This window comes from Athene cunicularia (genome assembly GCF_003259725.1).
Source record: "Athene cunicularia isolate RWA chromosome 10 unlocalized genomic scaffold, athCun1 chr10_part1, whole genome shotgun sequence".
In the NCBI taxonomy this organism is placed as follows: Eukaryota; Metazoa; Chordata; class Aves; order Strigiformes; family Strigidae; genus Athene; species Athene cunicularia.
The window spans coordinates 9,337,036-9,361,315 of record NW_020799112.1 but is presented as its reverse complement, the minus strand read 5'-3'; the positions used below and the strand labels follow the sequence as shown (position 1 = coordinate 9,361,315).

General features: G+C 41.7%; 1 protein-coding gene across 3 annotated transcripts in view; it reads left to right on the top strand.

The window, feature by feature from the left end:
- The window catches only part of SMAD3 (SMAD family member 3), a 78,515-nt gene that overhangs the window by 39,675 nt on the left and 14,560 nt on the right, over positions 1-24,280 (top strand). Inside the window, exons 1-5 of one of the 3 annotated variants that reach the window (XM_026856324.1) lie at positions 2,634-2,655; positions 16,060-16,253; positions 17,123-17,257; positions 17,950-18,024; positions 19,788-19,838. In XM_026856324.1, coding sequence (XP_026712125.1) covers positions 16,169-16,253; positions 17,123-17,257; positions 17,950-18,024; positions 19,788-19,838 — 346 coding nt within the window. In that variant the 5' untranslated portion in view covers positions 2,634-2,655; positions 16,060-16,168. Of the gene's footprint in view, positions 1-2,633; positions 2,656-16,059; positions 16,254-17,122; positions 17,258-17,949; positions 18,025-19,787; positions 19,839-24,280 lie in introns of those variants that run through there. The other 2 variants (XM_026856325.1, XM_026856323.1) reach the window with 2 other exon arrangements.

Here is a 24,280-nt window from a genome sequence, read left to right as displayed (position 1 = left end):
ATTCTCTCATTTATACTAAACAAAATATTTTCTGCTTCAAGCCCAAATTTTGCAAAAGAAAAGAATGCAGACTAAAATATTTTCTAGTTACCTGGACGCTTCTGTTTTTTCTTTGATTTCTGGGTAGGGAAAGGAGCTAAGCAGTAGCCCTTCACTTGCAGGGAAAAGGAGTGTTTTCAGAAGACTTAAAAACCACTGCCAACTGCAAAGGAGCCTCGCTGCAGTGAGTCAGCATATCTCAAGGCTGAGTTTCCTGCTGCGGGCAGGACACAGTGCTACTACAGATGCAGGCCTTATCAGAAAATGGATGGTAACACCATTTCCTCCTTCCACACGTCCTCCCCCGTGCCCCCAGCAGGCCTGTGCCTCCGGGCTACCCGAGGGACCGGCAGCTTGCAGGTGCTGGAGGGTGAGGCAGCCCAGCCGTGCTCCCACCAGGTTTCTTGTTCTTCCAATATAGAGCAAGATATCTGGGACGAGAAGCATAGCGGCTCTGGGATGAAGGCTGCAGTTTATTACTAAGTACTGTCCTACTTTTTATATGGGTGGCCTGATTTGTACAATAGTGCCAATTCACATTGTGGTGTTTACAGAGTAAAGACAGGATGTGCGCCGGCCTGTCTCAGTGCATTATCTGCTTGTGTTATATTTTTAGGCTCTTGCTTCCATGACAAAATATTCAGTGACAGTATATTTGCTTACAAGGCTTTGAAGGTCTGTTTTTGCCTCATGTAAGAGCTCCCATTGTTTGGGATTCAGCCAGCATTTAAGCAGCAATGCTACGTTTTACATGTCATCTCCATAATGTTTCTAGAAACAAACTTTGTGTTGCTTTCAATAAAGCCATGGGTGCCGCCTTAAAAAGGTTGAGTTTGTGGCAAGCTGACTGCTGATCGGTTCTTCATGCCAAGCAAATTGTGGCGAGTGTTATGAAAGCAATAGGATGTGTGTGTGGTGCTCTTAATTATAATAAACATAACAGCCTGTGGAGTAGCTGCTCTCAGGGGCCCCTCCTCAAGCTTGTCTTACAAGTAAGCCCGTATTCATAGCAGGGGGAAGACCTACCCAGCAATCCTCAGTTCATTCAGCAAAACAAGAGCAAAGATTGTTGTTGCAAGTATTGGAGCTGAAATGTGAGAAAGTAGTGCTCAGAGGAGGAGGACAGATACTTCTGGTGTGAAGAGCTGGGCCAGAACTGTGGAACTTTCCACCAGCAGAGAGAACTAGCTAATTCCCCAAGCTCAGCATATTCAAAGCCTGAATGCAAAACTCATCTTTTCCTTGAGGTTTTTTGTTTGTTTTTTTTTTTACAAGCTCACAATGGATAAAAATAAAATCTTAAGAACTAATCCAGTTAAGCTTTTTCTTGCTGGCTGAGAAGCGGGAAAGAGAACAATGAACACTTTGTTTCTCTTTTGCAATATCTGGTCAGCGGTCAGATACAACAGAGGTAAAGATGTCACGTAAACACAGATCTGGAGCTGGATATGCTGCACTACGGGTCTGGGTGGGAGACTGAAATTTTGGGGCAGAGCCATGTGGGCACGATGACTTAGATGACTGAAGAAGACAAATCCTCTCTTTTGGACTCATCTATAAATCAATTACCATTTGTTCCTTATTAATAATTTAGCTGCCAAGAATGTGCTTATTGCTTTAGAAGGGGGGGGAAAATACAGACTGTCCCCCTACTTGAATAGCTGGCAGTCTAAAAGATGCCAGACAGTATTAATGGGAATATCCAGAGAAAGCTATAAACATGGGCTATATTAATTACTTTAATATTTTTGCACCATCTCCTCTCTGTAAACCTTTTTGTCTGCTTGCATCATGTTGATAGTGTATGGCACACACAGTTTAACTGGCCTTTCCAAAGAAACGCGAGAGTGAAGGATCATCCTTCCATCTCATCAGGGCTGGAAGGTTTTTCTGTGCCCCAGTGTAATGCTGAAAGCTGCACAAGGCAGAGAGAGGGACTGAGTTGGGAAGGGAAGGAGCAGCCAAGGGGGAAGCATGTGGTGGATGTCCAGTCTGGGCAAGGAACATGGGAGGAGGGGGGAGAAGCTCCAGTTAGGATGAGCTCTCAGATGGGTTATAAGGAGGGCTGGAGTGCCTTGAGGACAAGGCTCTAGGCTATTTGAACTTAATACCTCATAGAAGAGACTGGACAGATTAAGAGAGGAGTGTGATTGATGGATTGGAATGATAATTTTAGCAGCTGTGTTTTTTGATGGGTTGGAGAAACAAGATACTTATCTGATGTGCCAGAGAAGAGGAAGAGATTAGATGGGATGACCTAAGGACAGGCAAGTTGTTTTGGTTCTTAAGAGGAAAAAGAAGGTGTAGATCTTAATTTGTTGTTTGGGGTTGGGTTTTTTGGTGGGTTAGGTTTTTTTTCTTAAATTTTGTGCAGGAAAATGTATCAAGGTGCAAGTAGTGAACCAAAGAGAAAACAACCGGGAGGCTATTAGAGGTGGTGTGGAGCAGTGGTTCCGGATGGTGGGTGGATTCCTAGAGTAAGGTTTAACGTTGTCATTATGCAGCAGGTCTATGCCAGGATGGACATGAAGTCTGGGTCTTCTGCCTCCAGTTGCAGGCAGTGTCCTTGCTGTTACACCAGCAGTGCTCAGGCAGTGCAGCAGCAGCGCATTAAAGGTAAGGCATGGCACAAAGCCTAAGCTAATAAACTCAGCAGGATGTTGGGAGGCAGTGAGGCATGGACTGCTGCCACCGCTCTCCTTTCCCTCAGTGGCACAGCCCACTGCTCTCGCTTCCTTGCCATACTTCTGAGTGCTGGTTTGGGATCAATTCTGGTCCATGGCACACTGGGCACAGCACTGTCCTTTCCCTGGAAGCAGCTAGGAGTGATTTTAGAAAGTTTATCTGGGTGACCAATGTTGTCTGCAGACTTGTAAGTTTGGGAATGGGATAAGGAAAACGGAGAGGAGTTGGACTTGCTACTGTCTCGTTGAGAGAGGGAGTTGGATCCTGTTACGTACAAAGCAGACAGTTGGTGCAGACTCTTAGTAAATAAACCTAGTGCTGTGAGGAGGAGGTATGATTGGTCATTGCCTGTGTGTATTTTAGAGCAATCAAATTTGTTTCATGGAGTTGTTTTTTGAGGATGGAGTGGGTGTGTGGACCAAAAGCTTAGTCACGAGGGGAGGGGAAAGAAAACTGTCTTGACTTGTGAAATCAAATATTTGTGACTTATCCCATTGTTTCCCTATCTCTGTGTAGCTTATGCCCATGTTCACATGCTGTAGGAGGGAGCAGTGCTGCTAGATCTGAGTGTGGCTTGTATTCCTTTTTGTAGCATTTGGGTGGGTGTTGGGAGAGGATCGCCTGCTCTTTTGGGTCCTTGATCGCGTGCTCTCTCTCACTCACATATTGGACAGCCTGGTTAGTATTTAGGGAAGGTGTAGGTAGTGAGACATCTCCCAACCAACAAAACCTGGAGGGTGCTTAAAAATGTGTGGATGATTCACTGGAAGGCCCTTTGTTCTCTGAGTCACTGCTGACCCAGGGACCTAGCAAGTGCATTCTGCTGCTAAAGAGGAGACATAAAAAGAAGGCCATAATTGAGTGTTACCTCTATATGCCTCATCGTGTTGTTTTAGAGAAGCTGGGTGTTGTTTCTGGGTCTCCTGTCTGTATTTCATCTCAAGTAGTTGTTATGGTTTGATTCCAAAGTTTCCCTCAAGCTTTGATTTGCAGTGAGTGGTGGTGGTCTTCATGTTGACCATGAAAGTGCTGTAATGTTGCTGTGAACTGTTCAGCAGCATTTTAGTGTTACTCTCATCTTGGCTATACCACAAAGATGGACAGATCTATTTGTACACTTGCATAGTTTTGAAAACACTTCAGGATTCGAAAAACTAAAAACTGTTTTGTCTTCTGTGGATTCCTCTTTCAGGTCGCAGCAGAGGGATGCTGGTCTACTGCTGCAGGCCAGGAGGGATCTCTCCTGTGGCTTTAAAGAACTTCCAGTCGTTATCTAGCATTATTGCTCAGGCCAGTACACATGAAGGTTGCCAGATGGCAAGGTGATATGAGGCCTCTGTGGTTACCGGCTAGGAGCAAAGAGGAGGAGAGTTGTGCTCCCAAACAGCATTCCTTGCCCTTTTGTGAGTGCCAAAACCACACACAACAGGCCAGCCAGACTCCTGTGTGGCTGGCATTAGAGGCACCGGCCAAGTGGGGCCATAAGGAAAATGAGGAAGAAAAACATCCTTTGTTTCTGGAATTCTGCTGATCATTTTCCATAATTTGGCTGAAAATGGCTGGCAGTGTCACTGTCACCCTGGAGCAGCTGCCAAAGACACCAGGCGCTCAGTCCCCCTGCGTCACCCTGCCCTACCAACGTTGGACAGAGGACCATGTGAAGTTGGCACGAAAATCAAAAGCAGCTTTAAAATGTGCTCTGGCTTTTTCAAGTACAAACTAATATTTACCTGTGAGTCTGCTTCCCTCCTTGTTCCCCTCTCCTTGGCAAGCTTGAGATCTACTTCTAGTTTAAGTTTAATGTTTAAGCATTTATCCAGTGAGGGTCCCAGGATGTGAATATTAAATGTACTTTTTAGTTTGGAGAGAGAGAAGGAGGAGATGACAACAGGAAAGCTACTTGAAATGTCTCTCTTACTTAAATGTGAGTTTTGATGCAGTTGGTATTTTCAGCTGTTCGTTATGGAGACCTCATGGAAAACTTGTGAAAAACATCTCATTTGGGAACAGTTCTGTCTCCTGTGGCAGTTGAAGGGTGACCTGTTTTCTTGTTGCTTTTCTGGACTTCCTTTAATCACTTCTTGCCTCAAGTTTTTATTACTACTGACATTTACGTGAAAATAAGGTATTTGTTTATGTTGATTTCAGGTACTTGCTTTTTCCTGCTCCTTTTTGTGTCATACCAGCTGGATTTCCATGCAAGCAGTAGTAATGATAAAAACTTTACAGGAAAGGTACTGTGCACGCACATGCTTGAGATCCGGTTTGGATGATAAGAATGACTTAGCGTGATACTGATACGTGCTTTATAGAACTGTTATTCATGCCGCTGTGCTGCTCTCCCACACATCCTGCATTAGTCAGAGTTAAGCACTGAAATTATACATTCTTGCTCCCAGCCATATCACCAGTGCCGAGCTGGTGCAGTTTAAGGCAGGGGAGAGTGAAGGGTAGAGGGAAAACATCTGTGCTTGTGTTAGTGCTGCTTTCCTTCAAATAGATAGTGACTGCTCCAGATCTCAATGGGAAAATGGTGCATCCTGATAGAGGGAGCAACAGCATGTAAAAGTCTGATTTTTCGTGAGCAAGGGAATTCCTTATGTCTTGCAGGAGGGGGAAAATACTCTTCCCCCCTCCTTTTCTCAAAGTTTTTCAGTGTGTGTGGTTTTGTTTTGTTTGTTTGTTTGTTTGTTTTTTGTTTTGGTTTGTTGTGGTTTTGTTTTTTTTGTTTTTTTTGTTTTTTTTAACATAATATGTAATTTTAGAAAGCAGAATTGGGCTTCCATGAATGTTAATTATCTTGGCTAGAGGGGATGGCTGAGGGAATGACTTTCTCTTGCTGCATGGCACTTCTCATGGTACGTCTGCTGTGCTATCTATTAGGCTTCGAGTGGTAGCCTGAAAAAAACCCTTTCAACTGATGTACTAGAAGAAAGGAAGCTTTCAGGTAGGCCACATACACAGCTTCCTTTTTTGCTGCTAAGAGTTTTTGGAGGGGAAAAAATATTTCAGCTGAAGCATTTTTCACCTCTCTGGTACAAATAACCCTCTTTTCTTATTGTATAGAAACAGTCCCCCAAAATAAAACTAACAACCCAAAAGCCTGTAACACCACCACCTCTCTTCCCTCAGCCTTCTCAGATGTGTTGTAAAACCTGATTATGAGACAGAGAAGTTTACAAAGTTGTTCCTCCAAATACACACAAACTCTTGCAGGGTCTTGAGTCTCTGATTTCACTAGTAATTACAGACATAAGAGACTGTAAAATATTAACTTCTGTGGGCTTTTAATGAGGCGTTTCATCTTAAATGTGCAGCATTCCCCTAAGACATCACACTCTTTTAGGTTTACTTTTTAAGCTGTATTTCTCCTGTATTGCTGGTGACTCATAATTAAGGAAGTCAGCGTTGTAAAATTAACACAGCCTTCTTCCACTACCCTTTTCACCTCTCACACGGTACACACCTTCTGTTAACTCCTTGTGGAAACTTCAAGGCATGTTTTGGTAGCGGAGGTAGTTCTTTGTCATCGGGACCAAGGAGGAAAGTCTGTGAGAATCTGCTCTGTGATGAAATACACAGTCTGCACATGGGAAATGATTCATGCAGAACTGATTCATTAACAACTCGCAGGATGCCAGAGCTGGTTGGAGGCTGGGAAAGCTCAATTGGAAAAGAGAGGCGGTTAATTGGGAGAATGGGAGAGGCTGAAGGCTAAGGAACCCAGACTATAAAGTTTTTGTAGGCAAGCTGCATTTTGTTTAAAGTTGATCAGCCTTAATGAAGAACAGGTCCTCATCATGGAGGCATCTGAGCACATGTGTAGCTCTGCTGTTGAATGGATTGTGAAGGACATCCCTTGTGGAGGGGCTCGGGGTGGGGGAGGATGATGGACGGAAGTGTGAGTGTTTGTGGGACCAGGTCCCCTCGTTTGTGGTATGCTGTTAATTAGTACTGGTTGTGAAAATAATTATATATCTGAGTTGCTGTTAAACCAGCTTGAAAAGAAGGATAATGTAGAGGCAGTGGAATTAATGGAAGACTTAAAAGGCGTATGTAATTTAAGCAAAGTATCGATCTATGTCTTAAGTACCTGAGTTGCTTTTGAAAATGGAAGATGGGCACTCTGGAAAATTTCACCCTGGATCTTGTTATCCACGCGGGGGAGGTACAAACATAGATGTCAAATCTTGAAATAGCTGCTTTTCAAATTACAGGAAAAACAGCAACATTTTCAGTATATAATAAAGAAAATAACAGCAATGAACCTCGAGTAGCCTCAAACTATTCCAAACAAGATAATTGGAGGCTGTAGCACAGTGTATTTTTAGTTATATCTGCTATAAAGTAAACATGTTCTTTGCCCAGGACCACCAAAAATGTTTCCATAAGAAATGATGGCTTTGTCCCAACTTGATAGAACACACAAACATTTGTCTGAGAAGTCAGTTCCGACTTCTGGTATTTATATGAAGTTTCTGTTGAAGGCACTGGCAATTGTATATATTGTGAAGAAGAGTCCAAGGTCTTAAAACTGTCATTTTTCAACACTCACTATGATAATCACTTTTGCTTTTGTTAGCAGACATGTATATTTGGGGCAACAGTTCTTGGTGTGAGACTTACTTAAACATTGTGCAGTACATTAGTTTATCTTTCAGCAGTTAAACAGCATATTCTTTTTCCTGGTTATTTGCTCTGGTTTTATTTGGGCTATATCAACAGCTGAGGCTAATTTGCAAAACTCTCCTGACTTCAGTGAAAATAGGAAGATTTTTTTTTTTCCCTACAGTATCAAGAAGATGCATGTTGAAGCTAGATATTAAATGTAAATGGGTATAAGTACCATGGCAGCTAACAGAATAACTGAGCTTTGCCACTGCTTTTTTTTTTTTTTTTTCCTTTTTTTTTTGATTGCTAGCAGGAGCATGTGCTCCATTATTCAGTCTTTCTTGAAATATTTTTTGTTTTGAATGCACTCTGTGTTATGGAAGATTATCTGAATCTCTTTGGCATTTCCATCCATCCGTTTTCTCCTTATGAAACTCCTCTGAACATACAAATACACAGACCCATCAGTATGCCTGGAATCTCCTTGGAGAGAGGAAGTTGCTGGTTTGGTTGGATGAAAGTGTGTTGGGTTTTAGATTTCATGATTGGAGTTAAACACAGGATTCTGGGAAGAGATGACGAGCTCATATGATAAATGACTTTTCAAAAAGGCACGCTCTTTTTGAGAGGCTGAGCTTCTTACGTGTCCATCTATTTCCTCCACCCCCAGTCCCCTTAAGGGGACAAATAAATTCACATGAATCTGACACAGATTTGGGCAAATAATCTTTGCTGAAATAAATAAAAGGACTAGGACTGCTTAGGAAAACTGGGTTTCAAATTTAGAGGAGTTATGAAAACCATGCAAAAAGTCACATTTGCTCCACAGAAGGTAACTGGGGAAGGGCTTGGATGCAATAACTTCAGAAACACTTATGGCCTCAGGTTCCACTTACATCCCTTACTCTCTACCAATTTTTATTCATGGTAAACTAGTAGTAGTGAATTACCATATTACCAAAATAACAAGGGTAGTTAGGGGTTTTCTACCTTGCTTTGGTGACAGTTGTGGCCTTCCCTGGGGTAGAAGGGTACCATGAGAGACATTTGAACTGCATAATTTCTGCAGCAGTTAATAGAAATGGTGTGTTTTCAGTTTGGTGCCTTGCTGAGGAATTCATTGCTTTCCTTTGAAATGGCAGTAGTAGAAGAGTGTGGCTTTTCTGAGAACTGCCATCCACCTTGCTGGTCCAAGCGCAACTGGACAAGTACAGATGGCAGAAATATTGGGACGTATATCAAGAAGTTTAGAACTGAGCTTATGATTAAGCCTTAATTAAGCATTAAGATATATTATGTCCTTTCTGGTGTAGGAGAGTGAAGGACATGCATGGTTGGGCCTCTGAAGTACTGACCTTCTGTGCTGCTGGCCATCAGAAAAAGGAGGAGGTGAGGGACATGTAAGGGCATATAATTACAAAATGGCTAAAAATAGAGGAAAGGGAGCTGGCTTTGATAGCCAGGTATTCCTGTAGCTGTGGCGTAAGGAGAAGCGGTGTAAATGACAGAGATTGATAAAAAGTACAGATGAAAAAAGAGTGAGGTTGTGATACTACATGACAAAACAAGATCTATCTGTAGCATTAAAGAAATCTAAATTAAAATAAGCTGTTATTTGCATGCCATCAGGGAGTAGAAGTGGACACAGCTCAGAGAAGAGAGCTGTGGAGTAGAGGACAAGCAGAAGGCGGCTTTAGAGGAGCAACAATGGACAGACAGTTTATGGTAAACCAATAAAACGTACTTATGTCTGAATCTGAAATTAGACTCTGAAAAATATGGTCTCAAGGCACCTGCTAAAGAGCTTAGCATTACTGGAATCTTAATAAATGACTCATGCTGTCATAATCTGATCCTGACATCAACTCTCTGTGCTGTATTTCTTCAGCTTTTGAGTGAGGGAAGGGAAAGTCTGCAAAGCCTTAGTAAAGACTGAGAGATGTAAATAGGCAGTTAGAAGCCCACACAAGATATATTGGTAATTTCTGTATTGTCAGCTACTTTTTCAAACCCAGAACAAATGAGACTTGAGTTGAAGAATTATACAGCATAAGAAAAAATGGGAATTGCTCTTTACCTTGAAAATCTTTACCCACTACTGCAGGCTGTAGATTCTCGCAGTCTCTGTTCAAGACTTCGTGGCCAGCAGATGCGTGGAGCTGTGCCACCCACTGGCTGGGGTCCTGTGCTTACCTGTGAGTACACACGCAGCATTCTGCCCAAAGCCTGCAATAACCCCTGCATGGGTTCCCAAGCCTTGCCTGTTGCTTCCTCTTCGTGCCTTTGCTCGCAGTGCTTCTGCTCCGCTGGCACCTCGTCGAAAAGGTCAGAAGCAGCTGAAAGTCAGCTACAGTCTGCAAACATCGAGATGTGTTTTTCTTCTAAATCCAGATTAGGGCTTTAGTGGGAAGAATAAGCCGTCCAGAGGAGAGAATTACCAGCATAAAATATCTGTGATCTTTGATGGCATCGAGGGGGTGATGAACTCCTTAGTTCTGGTGTTGGCTCTGGCACAAACTTTTCTTTTGCTTTGTGAGAACCATTTAACGTCATTGCTTTGGGGGTAGTAAAAACTTACCCTCTTGTCATGGTTTAACCACACCTCTCCATAGAGATGTGTTGCAAATTAGATGTTTGTTATATTATTTTAATCTATAAATTCAAGTGCTAAGTAGAAATATTAATTATTAGTTTCCTCTATGGCAGTGTGGTAATGTGCATTGCAAACCCCAGTTCGACACAGTTACTTCTATTTCTAGAACTTGAATGACAGTACTGTTAAAACTGCACCAGAAGTTGGAAAATTCAGTGAGCTGAGCAAATTGAGGGGAAAGAGATGGCAAGGGATCAGCTTTTGAATTACAAATGTGCTGCATGGGTCATTTTTTTTTAATGCAGTGTTGTTCATTTGGCCAGTATTCAGGGAAAGTTGAGATTTTATCCAACTTTTCAGTGAAACCGTGTGGATATTGCAGTGCTCTGCACACAAAAGCCAGATTCTGCTACAAGAATAAATCCTTACTTCCCTGGTGTAGCCCAGATGCAGGGCCAGTAAGGAACTACTTACCATGTTTTGTGCTTAGGAGAAAATCACAGCCCGTGGCCATAGTTCTGGGTGCATTTGAGAGCATACTGGCAAACATTTTGTCATGGTTTTAAACAACAGCTTCTGCTCGTGGTTTTTAGTAAGAATTCCCTGGAAATACATAACTTAAGCTTTTTCTTCCTGATTGTTTTTCTGCTTTCCTTACCCCTTTTTGTGCATGCTGGTGTTACTGGATACTTGAGCTTTCAGGCATTTTACTCTCTTGGAAGATTAATGACAGGGATGTAAAATTGATGGGGTTTGCAAACAAGAGAGTATGTATGTGAATAGTAAGGGGAGGAAATGGATCTCTGATAGAGTAAATCTGAACCTTGACAAAACCCCCCTGTAATATCTTATTGCTTATATCACTTTGCTTAATTTGCATTACTGCGTTCCACTGATTTCAACTTCACTTTTAAGGAAGGAGAATGGGTTCAAGGAAGAGTTTCATTACCCATCTAGAGGAGAGAGCGCTGAAAAATGTTCAAAGAGGAAAATAAGAAATAACATCTTTTAAAGTGTGGGGTTTGGTTTTTTTTTTTTCCTGATTCAAGATTTTACAAATTAAATCAGGTTTTAAGAAAACCCAAGCAAACAAAACACCCACACACAACAGCAACAAAAAGAAAAACCCAACCCCAAAACAACAATGAAAAAAACCTCCAATCAGGCCTAGAAATCAAATTCCTGTTATGCAGTGTAATGTTCTCCTATTTACTCCTCACTCTTTTTCAGACAGTTACAGAGGGTTGTTTAAAAAAAAAAAGCCTAATTCTTTTTTCCTTCCTTGCCTGTTTTTGCTATTAAGAGTCACTATTGCCCTTTGTTCTTTGAGCAACAGTTGTCTGGACAGTTTGAGTAGCAGTTTCATGTGTTAAACTTTCCTGGTAAATGGCTTGTAACAACATATAAGGATGGATCAATCCTAAAGGTGTTCAGCCTGAGGGATTTTTTGTTTGTGTCTTATGGCCACTGCAGTGGTGTCCTGACCATGCCTTATGCTGTTGTGCAAGCAGTTAATTTACCTGACTGCATTCCTGGAGTCTTGGTCTCTCTTTCTTCATTCAGTCTTTTTTTAATCTCTGGTTGTAACTGCCCTAGATGTGGAGTAACCTCTCCACTGGATACCTCTTGATAGTGTTTGAATGCACCATATTGTAACCTTCAAGCCTTCAGCTAACTTCTCCATGGGCATCTTTTACCAAGCACTTACTCTTCTGAGCTGTATCCTACAGGCAGGATATGGGTGCACAGTCTTTATTGCTAACACCCACCACAGGGGCTGGGACAAACGTGCTGCGAGGCATCAGTATGCTCTCACACCCCAGCACAGCCTCGCAGCGGAACTGCTGGCCACACAGTTGTCATTCAGGTGGGGAAGTGCTTGTCTCTGCCCTTCTTCCCAACAGGCTGATCCTTGACATCGCTGAGCCTTCCTCCTCTCTACTGCTTCTTTGTCTGGTCATATCAGGACTTTGTTTTTCTGAATCATTGTTGAATTCATTTCTTTGCTATAAACCACTGCTAAAATTGGTATCAGCTCAGCAATCTTGCTGTGTTCTGGCTTTGTACTTTATCTTGCAGGCTCTCATAGCCTACATGCTCTCACACTCGCAGGCGGTGATAACTACAGCTCATCGTATTTCCCTGAGTAAAACAGTCTTGTGGATCACAATATTTTCTTGTTCTTATCTTGCAAGTTCAGGATACGTGCTGGTTATGAAAGATGCACTAGAACACCCTCTGGCAGTAAGAGCCTGCATCACCCTCTCAATCTAAACATCCACACTGTGAAAAGAAGAACTCCTTCACAGCCTCTGCTATTTAATCCCACCATGCAGTACAGAGACACTTTGAAGACATAGTGTCTCACCAGAATAAATGGTGCTGTTTTTGGAGAGAACCATTCAATACTGAATTTTTAGCCAAAGAAGCTTTGGTATTTTTAAAAGAAATTCTGTTAGGTAGTATGGAATAATAAATGTATCAAGTCAGTTGTACAGGGGGATCTGCTCAACACAGGCTGGTTAGAAGAAAGATAAAAAGGAGGAACATTTCAGTAACCCAGGGGAAATTTTGGTGCTTAGATTATGCCAGTTTGAATGGATCCTGGATGTGTTGAGCTCTCAGGTGGTTTGGGGAATACTTAAACCTTCAGGATCAGACCATGCTTCAGAACAGGACCAGGAAAGGGTAGAAGCTGTGTGTGCTAGGGAGTTTATTATTAGATGACTCTGCACAGGGATCTGACACACACCTGCTTGGGTCATCCCTGAGGGCTGTGGACTCCAGAGATGATGAGCCAGTCAAATGCATCCTCAGCTGTGGTACATGCTAACAAAAGTATATACTAACTCATCTCGCAGCAGCTTTTGGCTTTCATCAGGTTCCCCAAGAAATGTTACAGCCTGATAACCCCTGAAAAAGTGGATAGTCTGCCAAGTTAGAGATCTGAGCCTGCCTGTGGTATGATGCTGAGGGAATAGGACGAAGGAAGGGAGGAGATGAGATAGGGCGAGACTGAGGAAATGGGAGTGTGTTGGCCAGGAGGAAGACTATCTCACCAAGGCCATGTTAGTCCTGTAGCTTGGCACAGCTGCCCATAAGACTGCAGCCTAGATCATTTATTAGTGAGATGGCCAGGTGCTCAGGACAGTTCTAGTGCTCGATCAAGTGTTTGCATTGACAAATATTCAGTCAACTAATAAGGACTGTGGTAATTGGAGTGCTCTATCTACACAAAAAGCTGCCTTTAGTAGAGCATAGTGTTTGCTCATCTAATCTTGTGTCCCATCACAGCCATACCAGTTATTTGTTGCTTTGGAGAAAATACTCCCTGAGGGTTGAAGCAGGACAGCTGAAAGAAATAAAGCTGCCCTGTTACTTAGCCACGTTCTTCCCAAGAACATGCAGACGATGTTGGTTTGTCCCAAGTCCCTTAACAGAGAGCCTGAGATTTCACAATCATAAAAATGTAATTATCCTTCAGGGCTTTGGGGAAATATAATTTCTTTTACCTTATCTTCTTATTGGGGGGAGAGGGGAGAAGAGGAGGCTATTATATTTGAAAACATATGGCTCTGCCATTTTAAAAAGCCTTTTTAGATAAGACTGTAGAGAAGTCCATGTCTTCTACCTCATAGACAGCACTCGTGCCGTGAGCAGTGGCAGAGAGCAAGCACAACACAACAGTGTGCAGTCTCTGCTAACAGCGAGTACCTGTGTTACTAGTGGTTGAGAGCTGTTATGCTTTAGGCTTTTTTTTTAAGATAACCACAGAAGCTGTTCAGGATTTGGGGGCTGCTCAGACAACAGTGACTTGTTGTCTCTCTCCCCTGTCTCCGTTAACCTGGGTGGTGAGGGCTGCTGCATCAAGGGTGAGTCGGGCACGTAGGTGTACTGGCTCATCTTTTTTAAAGACTTCATAGCTCTTACCAAGAACCCTGGGGTGATGGGAAGAAGTGCTCTTTACCCTCCAGCTGACTGAGAAGTTTGTTGTAGATGTAAGGAGTTTCTTCTACCCTGGGAAACATAGGGAGAGACTCATCCCTGCAAGTAATCCCAACATCATACACACATTGTGTTAGTCCCCTTATCTCAGCTGCTAACTTCAACCCAAATCTGCCTGTGCTGCTTGTGATGTCCATCTGTTGATGGTGGCTGGTAACAATAAGAACACTTGCCACAGTCGTGTCTCCTGTGGGATACTTGGAATAATCTCTCTAAGTCTTCTTTTTTTTCTCCTTTACCCTCACTTAGATGCAAGACACCCTTCCAACTGGGCACAGATGTTTGAAAGGGGAACAGAAAAGCGGTTCTGTTTTGTTCTTTGTTTCAGCTTACTCTCTTTTTATTAGATTTAGTGAATATTTTCACACTTTTGGTATATCTGTTTTTTCAAATTTTTCCAAACTGACAACTTCTGGAGTCACATAAGTCAAGTCTTGGCCCCATTGATATCAATACCAAGATTCTCACCTTCCATGGAAGATCAGTTCTAGGCACTGGTGCCCTCCTTGTGAGTCTTCTACCTGGGAAGACCGATTTCTGCTTTCCTGTCCTCAGAAGGAGCTTAGCATAGGAGCCCACTTGGAAAAGGTGCCAGCTACTCAGCTGGCTGGTCACGCTGCCACAGAGCAGGCTGAAGAGAACGCGTGACCCATAAATAACAGGCACAATATGAAGAAATACATACTATAAATACGTACTATAAATAATAACTGTGGGTGTTGTGCATTTTTTAGGGCTGTAATATACTTGCAGGTTTTAGATGTTTTATAACCTGTACCAGCAAGTCCCTCGGTGATGGCATCGACTCCTTATATACTTCATACGTAACAGTTATATGACATGTTTCCCTGCTCCTCTAAATCAAGTGATTGTCAGTAATAGCTTGGATTGGTTGCGTTTTGCCTGCCTTGTTTTTGTAGCAGTGTTTACAAGAGGTGTGTGTGTTACCAAGCTCTGCCAGAGAAGCTTTTGGGAAAACTCTTAGGGCAGCCAAGACTAGCGCAACCACTGTTTGAATAATTGTTTGTATGTTTTGGTTTGGTTTGGTTTTGTTTTTCTAGATTGGCTGCCAACACAAAGAACCAAGGGAAATAATTCCGAGTAAAATTTAAATTTTCTTTTATTTTTTTCCTTTCCTTGACAAATTAAAAAATAGAAATATTTCATTTCACCAAACCCCTGAAGTGTTTCATTTCAGTCATTAAGAAAAGCAAGGGAAATGAAGGGTTAGACTTCAAAGAAAGTGCCCGGGGGCAGTTTGTGTTTTGTGTCTCAGGGAGTGGAGCCCTCATTCAGGGATGGAGGAGACCCTGCTCGGACTCCTTCCTCTGATGGAGAGGATTTGTACACACTTGTCTTGCTTCCCAGGAAGGTGTGCTAGCAACAAGCTGTTCTGGGGTGAGGATAGGATTAGGTGAAAAAGCAGTTGGAGGAGACACAGGCTAGATGTAAAAATAAAAGAAAGCAATGCTGAAAAAACTATGTTTTGCTTTCAAGCTGCAATTTGGAAAGTGGAACTGGAAGCCTTGCTTGTTTGTATTGTTTGTGAACACTTTTTAAAGAAAAAGTATATATAGCAATTTTGGGTGATTTTGACACAATGGAAATTCATGTCTCTCTGTATTTTAAAAGTCCAGTTTTATTAGCACATATTTTAAGATGTAATCCCTTTGTGTGCACAGCATAAATTATTGAGAACCGTGCAAATGGCCTGTTCATTAGGACACACATAAATGCTTCAGAATTACCACTAAATTGATGTATTCTTACTGGCTGTAGCTCTTGGCTCTGACTCCAAATTAACTTCTCTTCAGAAAATTAATAAATCCAGAGCAGGGCTGTTATATCAAAGAAACATTTATGGTTTTTTAGAGAGAAGTTCTTGGCCTGAAGACTGGGATGAGAAGCCTCCTTGCAGGACTGTCTCAGTGGGTTTTGGTGACCAGCACCTCTTGGGATTGTGTCAGGATACTGAGTTGGCTGGGCAGCCTGTGCTCTGAGCCTCCTGCTGAAATCTGCAGTATTCCCATTAGGTTCCCTGTTGTAGCATGCGATGGGCTGTGGTCGGTACTACACGTTTATTAACACCAGTCTAAATTACTGTGGTCTTTATGCTCTGCCTGCAGATCATTAGATGGCCGGCTGCAAGTCTCTCACCGGAAGGGTCTTCCCCATGTGATCTACTGCCGGCTGTGGCGGTGGCCGGACCTTCATAGCCACCATGAGCTGCGTGCCATGGAGATGTGCGAGTATGCCTTCAACATGAAGAAGGATGAAGTCTGTGTGAATCCTTACCATTACCAAAGAGTGGAAACCCCAGGTACTGCTGGCCCCATGTGCAGATACTTCAGCTTCTCGCTACCAGCATAAGGGATTTATAAGTGCATTTCAGAATTGAATAAAGCAGCAGGCGTAGGGTTTTAAAACCAAAGTGTATCTATTATTGATAGTAATCTCTTACTGTATGCAGTAGAATAATTTATGAATCTGCACTCAGGGGAGGAATATCATTTTAAATCGATAAAATCCAAGGTTGCATTGTTGCCAGGTTCCTAATGTGGCATTGTGTGCATGTAAACAACTCACACATGTAGTAGATACAAGTATGAACTATGGCAGTGTTCTATGCATCCCTGATTGTTGGTATTAACTTAAGGCTAAACTTACTGTTAAGTTGAAGTGGATCTAAGAATAGCTCCCAGCACAACTGAACTTCCTGTTCTGAAGTCTCCTCCTGCCTCTGAAAGAGACTTTCATCTGGAACTGCAGATAGTTCTGCTGCGTGTCAGTACAAATCTGCAGAACCAGTCTGGATGTTTATGCTAATCCTACCTTGCTGTTTCATTTTATGTGAAATTTATTCCTTTTGAATTATGAAGTATAACTTCTCTTAAATCGTTTTTCAAGACGACCTGTTTTCTTTGCCTTAGAAGGGGCAGTCAGACTAGGTGTGTTCAGATAAGCACGTATCCCGTCCCCAGCTGAGATATGTTAAGAATAGCATCTTTAACTGCCGCTGTTATTTCAGAAGCAAGTATCAAATTGTGTCCCTTAATTAGCAACTTTGGTGTTGCGTGTATTTAAGGGTGTTACTCCAAACTGGTTTCTCTTCATTTTCTAGTGTTTCAGTCATTTTATTTTAAAGCTGTTAACATTGCTGTTCTATTTTTTTCCTTTCCATTTGTGCAGTGTTACCTCCAGTGCTGGTGCCTCGGCACACAGAGATCCCAGCTGAGTTCCCGCCGTTAGACGATTATAGTCATTCTATTCCAGAGAACACTAACTTCCCAGCAGGTATCGAGCCACAGAGCAACTACATTCCAGGTACCGTATATCTTCCATACAGCAAGTGGAGGGAAAAGGGTCATATTGCACAGTGAATCGTGTCTGTGTATACCAAGCTGGGTGGCTGAAAAGTCTTTCTTTCCATCATTACTATGAAGTTAAGGAGTGGGAACCTATACAAAAATAGATAAAAGCTGTAAATGCAGACACAGAACAGTGCTGTTTATAGTTTTGTTTTGTTTTCTTTAAACTCACCTATTTCCTTTAGTAGTACATACGCAGTTTATTGTGGAATCTCAAGCTGAATGTTCCCTTAACAAGTTTAGATTTGAATGAAATTCAGCCATTTTAATTTGAGTAAAACTCTCTAAATTTCTGATGGAATTGAGCTCTTCTATTTATGAATCTCTTTTACAAGCAATTTACACCTTATTTGCATGGACAAGCTATGCAGCTGCATACCAGGAAAGGAAAAATATGTGGACAGAAAACTGTCTACATGGCTTGAAGTTTTATGGGACTGAAAATCCAGATTTTTTTGTTTCCCCCTTTTCTGCTATACACAAATATGTCTATCGTCCTGGTTGTGCCAACTCCTCCTCTCAGCAGCTTGGAGAAGAAAAGTATTAAAAAAGAAATTTAGCTCCTTGTGAGTAACAAATATTTTTGGTGTCTAAAATTCAGACTTTGCATCCAGTTGCAATGACAGTATGATCATTTTATGCTTCTAGAGACACCTCCTCCAGGCTATTTGAGTGAGGATGGAGAAACTAGTGACCACCAGATGAACCCCAGCATGGATGCAGGTAAGTCAGCTTTTGCCATTTGCTGCAGCTTTCTAGGTCATACCAGAGACACTTCTATAGTTTTTCTTCAGGCACTGAAGATCAGATGGTGATTTGAGGTGTATTTTATCCCTGTAGGAGTGCAAATGTAGCCTCACATCTTATCTAAAGCACAGAGTAGGTGAAAGGTACAGCATGTTCCTGTTCAACATCCATCATTAGATACTACTAAGCAGGAGCCTGAAACAGTGGCGACACATCTAAGGATGATTGTGTTGTGTTTGCATACACGTGTGTCTGTATGCACATGAAAATTTTGCATATAGCTGTCACTTTTCTGCTGAGGCATTTTTCTGATCGCTTGGTTGTTTACATACTTAAATGTCCAGTTTATATTTGAAATGACCACTAGGAGATTTGTTTTTAAATGGGCTTATCATTTAATGAATATATCCCAAGGAAAGTTGAAAGTCTGGGTTCGCTCTCGTTGCCAAGAAAACAAGTAACCAGGTTTAGAATGAGGAGCCTTATCATTGATGCTAACCTGTATCAACACTTTAAAATTAAACATGCAGGTCTCCTCTTTCTGGGAGTAACTGTTTAAGGCATCTTGTTGATGTGAGTGTTGTCACTGTTTGTAAGAACCACTGAATCAGACTCCAAATTCATAAAACTTTTGCTTGAAAAGCAAAAACACATCCTTGGTTAGAAGAGCTGATGCTTTACAAGAGAGATATGCAAATACGTGGCACTTACATAAAGATAGACATGCAGAACCTAGTTAATGCAAATACTGCACACAAATATCTTGGTTTCTGTGCGTGTCTTAGCCGTAGAGCATACGTGGGATTCTAAAAGAGGGATGACTGATTTGCAGTCTTTCACCACGATTATACAGATGGAGGAAGGCAGTGTGGGTTTGTTTGTCTACATCAAACATAAGCCTATTCACACAATCCATTTTAGTGCATACAATTATTGGTAATGTGGTTGACGTGTGGAATGTATGTATGGCTTTTTGGAAAGTGGACTGGAATAGGATTGGCCTGAAAGATACTATAAATACCGAATTTATGATCAAATGCTAGATCCTTTCCTTCAGATGCCATGGACTTCCCTCTTTATAGCAAAACAAATTTTAAAGAAACCAGCCAAAGTCAGTATGAGAGGAAAAGAAAAAATGAGCTGTACCTCCTGTCTGCATCCATGTGGCATCCAGAGACTGTCAAAATTGCTCTAGACATCCAAGTGCAGATATTTGAAATATATGCACAGAATTTGTGGATCAAATTGAATGACAGTTGTTTGGTCAGATCTGTATAGTTTGATTCAATACTCCATATCCCAAACCAGTAAGATTTCTTGATGGGAAGTGATATGTTTTATGAGCATGTTTTGTGCCTACCAATGTAAAATCAAGCTCTTAAATGCCCAGCTAATTGGATTTGACTGTCATGATAGTACCTGGAGTTTTGATAACTTCAGGTGAGAGCAAAACAGATAACTGCATGTTCAGTTTTGAAAATTAATGGGTTAAGCTTAAGCAAATATATTATGAAGATGCTTAGCAATGTTGCAGATGTAGCAAGTGGGTATAAGTAATAGCATTTAGAAGCTCACATAAAGAACAATCAGAATCAGAGAAGCTGCTGGTGTCACAAAATGAGACTTAAGTGAGAAATGGGTTTTTCCTCCAACAAGCCTAGGCAGCACTGAAGATTTTGTGCAAGTGTTTTTCCTTGTGCAGATGCTGTGCTAATAATTATAATGTCTTGATTTTTCAGGTTCTCCAAACTTATCACCAAACCCTATGTCTCCAGCACACAATAATCTGGGTAAGCATGTGATCTTGAGAACTGTGTGTAATTACAGTCAAGATAGTGACATTTTAATGATGATGTTATTACTTGAGGTTGTGCACTTCTGATGAGATTGTGAGCACGGATGTTCCTTTCCACTAATCCTCTTTACTGTGGTAACAGTGGTTCACAGTAACTCTATATGAAATAAAGAGATCTGAACTTAACATCAGAGAGTTAAATAAAAAAACCAAGAACTATTGGCAGACAAATACCAGAAAGAATGAGTGAAGAGCAAAAATACACTTGTTTGATTACATGACTCTGTCTCTTTTGCTGGTGATTTTGAGTTCTTGTATATTTAAAGGACGAATATTGAGGTTAAATTTTGTCTCTTGGAAAGTTACTTTGTAAATTCATAGCGCTTATTGGTCTCTTTTTCAACATACCAGAACACCTTGCAGTTTTCTAGTATTTATTAACTTGGTGTTACATTGATTATAGGGCAAATGCTGCTATCCACATATTGTGGACAGGGGACTGAGGTTCAGAGCAACAGATTTGCCTGTGCTGCTTTGTCAGCTCTGGCAATCATCTGCTTGTCTGAGGGGCAGAAAATTCAGTACATCCTCATGTAAACCCAGCTCAGGAGAAAACCCATGTCCCCAGCAGAGCAAGCCTGCAGTTACACTAACAAAACTACAAGTGCTGGGCTAGTGTCAGACCACAGGGTCAGTTTACCTGAGGGGCAGCCCTAGACCCCACCAGGGTAAAGCAGCTCAGAGCCCTCTTGTCCCAGTGCACTGAACCACCAGAACAAACTGATGGCCCAAGTGTGTAAGTTGTTCTAGTGTGAAACTGAGCATGAACTGAGCAGAGCAAAGCAGAGGAGGCCAGTTGGTTGGTGCTCAAATGGAGCACAGGCCAGTCCTAGTAGGCCAGTGCTGTCGCTGATTCACTCCATAAGCTGTAGACAGTAGATAGGAAGAGAGCTGAAGAAGAAGGAATAGCAGTTGAATTCCTTTACTTTTGAGGTATTATTAGAGGTTTTGTGGCTATCTCTGAAACTCTGTTGTCTTCTCAAATGGCCCTGTCCTTTATTTTCATACCTACAGACATAAAAGGTCTGATCTTCATCAGTTTGAGCTCTTACCCTATTTGAAATTGCTCTCAACGGTCTGTCATAAAAAGCACTCATGGCTCTGGCTAGCTGCAGGATCAGTTCTCTAAATGTTCATTAAGCCAGCAGACAGAGGCCACTTGAGATTACTCTTGAATAACCATAGCCATAAAGTTTACATATGCTTTTAATCCTGGCACAGAGTACTTTGACACTGCTCCAAAATTTGTCAGTCATTGGCTGGCTTGTGGATATATTGGGGCTGTTGAAGAGGGGATTTCTTTTTCTCTTCTTTTTTTTTTTTTTCTTTTTTTTTAAAGAGTGGGATATATTGCCACAGTGCCACTAAATTTTTATTTGCTTTAACTGTTAAAGCCTAAGAAGAGAATACATGGCTGACTTACCTTTATTTCCTTTTTTCTTTTCTTGTTTGAATCCACTATGCTTCAGTGTCCTGCCTAGGAGTTGATGAGAATTTCTAGCAATTTTTTTCAACCTAAAACTAAAAGGCCAATTACATGTAACAAAACCAACCTGGCAAGTTGACTGTGGCATCTGCCTTACATAAGGAAAAAAGGAGTTTCTAGGAAAGAGGCCTCAACGCATATCCTTTCTAACAAGGACACTGGTTATTAACACATGCTGCTCAGCTGATGGGTCTGTCAGATGTCTAATGTGCTGTCTGGTGAAAAAAGCTAAGTAGGAGCAGGTGAAGCTGGTTAACAGCAAGAAATCTCTTTGTAGTCTAAGGAGCAGACATCAGAAGAGCATTCTAACTTATCAATGTTAAAAGAAAAATTGCAAACCACATATTTAGGCAAGAGCTTCCACAAATTAAGAACTTCTTGTCTCTTTTTAAAAGTTTTATTGTAAATTTTTGCACGTAAGCTACAAAATAATAAATGAAATGGCACATTGCTGAGCAACTCTTAACAACTGTTAAATGACAAAATTTATCATTTGTACCTTGTAGATGGCATATATGAAGTAAGGGGCTGCTTATAGCAGTGTGGGTGAAAACACCAGCAGCCCATCAGACCTTCAGCCTCACAGTCCCTGCAGCCCAAAAGGGGTTGCAGAGGCTGTGAGGGCAGAATGTTTCCTCAGCTTTGCAGGTCCTCTCTCCAGTTAGACGGAAGTTAGTTGGTGCTGGTGGCCTGCAGTGCTCCTGCTTTTGCTGGGCTATGTAATTCCATGGATAAGCAGAACGCTCCAGTGTCTAGGGCTGTACTTTGATCTGCAGAAGTTTAATCAGGCTTTCTCTATGTGTGTGTTAAGAAAATTGGATAGAAATTTTAAAAACACAACAGCGTGCAGTGGGGAAAATTATCAGCAAGTTCTCAGCAGCAGCGTGGTGGGTTTTTGCAGTTTTGCCATTAAGAAAATAATGTCACAGTATTGATCTCCATTTATTTGACCAGAACTACCTGAAGCTTTTAAGAGAGTTTGCATTGTGTAAGCTGAACTTTGGACTTAAATCCTGTGGCCATATTCCAGAGAATTACAAAGGCAATAAACTAGCATGAGGCAAACCAGCTAGGACAATAGAAGCGGGGTTTGTTTGAGGTGCAATGTATGTAGTTCAGCATAAAGCTGTAAGAATGTAGTATGGGCTTGAAGGAATTTAGGGAGTTTCATCTTTCCATTCACAGGCGCAATAGTGTTGCAAGGTAACATATTGGGATTTTTTTTTTTTCCCCCTTTTCAGCTTGTGCGTTTGATTTGGTAGCATTTGAGTTTTGGTCCAAACTTCTGCTTGTCAAATTTTCAGTTGTCAAACATAAGCTTTAAATGGAAATTATAGATGTCCAATTATCTTGTCTGTATTACTGAAATATGAACTGGAGAAAATACAGAAAACAACCAAAATGAAAGGAGAGTTGCCAGCATTATGTGGACGTTTGGAATGAAGTCAGAGAGTTTACGCTGGCCGAGGGCCAGGCCTGAGGTTGCATGCGTATTGTTATTTTGGAGTGAGGCAGTCCCTTGGCGTACAGGAAATCCATTGTCCGTGTTTGCTCCGCAAAAGACTTGACGCAAAAGCTGTAAGTAAAATAAGCACATACCCTGTGGTCAAATCCATCAGTAACATAAGCCTCTGTTACTCCCTGTGTTGAAACACTATTTCCCAAAGCAGCGAAGAGACAACCCTTCTCAAGGTACAGAGGGGAAGGGAGTGTGCACACCTCTTTATCTTTGTCTCTGGAGGGAGTTAGAATGAATGTGGCTGTAACTAATACAGCTGGGTAACATCAGTAATTTTTGATACACACTGTGTATCAAATGCATTACTGAAACTAGGATCACAACTGCTCTTACGCTTAGAGCACACAGTGTAGGTGCAAAACAGCCAGCAGATATTTTATCCTCCACAGCTGTAGAGATAGTACTTTCATGTCGTAGGGAAGATGCAGTATGGGAAGATGCAGCATCCCAGTACTCAGCAGACACTTGTGAAAGCAAAGCTGTAGTGACTCAAGGTTGAGATTGTGTAGAGATGATTCAGGCAGGATTTTCTTGGGTTTAATGCATCATGTTTTAGTTGATTGTGTACACCCTCAGGATTCTTTGGCTTTAGCAGAGCTGCATTCTCTTACTTCTCCCCCAGCAGTAAATCCATAAATTAAAAATGAATATTCAGGACAGCTCTAACACAAGGGGAAACTTGCCCATCCCATGACAGCTTAAGCTGAGCCTAAGACCGAAAATCACAGGAGAAAGCAGCATCACTAAAAGCTTGGTTGCATTTTTTAGAGACAAGTTTTTCTTCAAAATAGGATTTGTTGGTTTGTGTCTTTCCTCAAGTTGCAAATAAGCTGGAAATAAAATGTCCGTACATCCTTCGGTGGGGAATCCACAGTTCCCTTGAGTCCCAACCAAGCGGAGGTGGTTTCTGTAGGGAAGGACCACGAAACCATAGAGAGCAACACAGGCTTTGGTCTTTTTATAACTTGAATAGTACCAGTCTGAGGACATTACTTAAGGATCAACAAAAGTTGATTTGATTTTTTTCTGGAGCTCAGCAGCCTTTCAATTAGAAAGGCACTTGCTGTGGAATAAGAGCACAGTCATGTGGAACACAATCTGTTTTCTTAAGTGGGTGGGCACACCTTAAGACACTGATTAGTGCTGGTATTTGCTGTACCTCTATACAAATTGCACTGGAGTCATGTGAAGCCCAGAGCCAGTTGTGATGTGTATAGACTACTGCTGTGGGCCACAACCACTAATTGGTGAAATGAGGCTGGTATTGGGGAAATATGCCTGATGTGGCAGTTTCCAGCGGGACAACCAAATGTGTCATACAAGAGAAAAAGGCAGAGATGGTAAACTTGTGTGACTCCTGAATGTGTTCAGT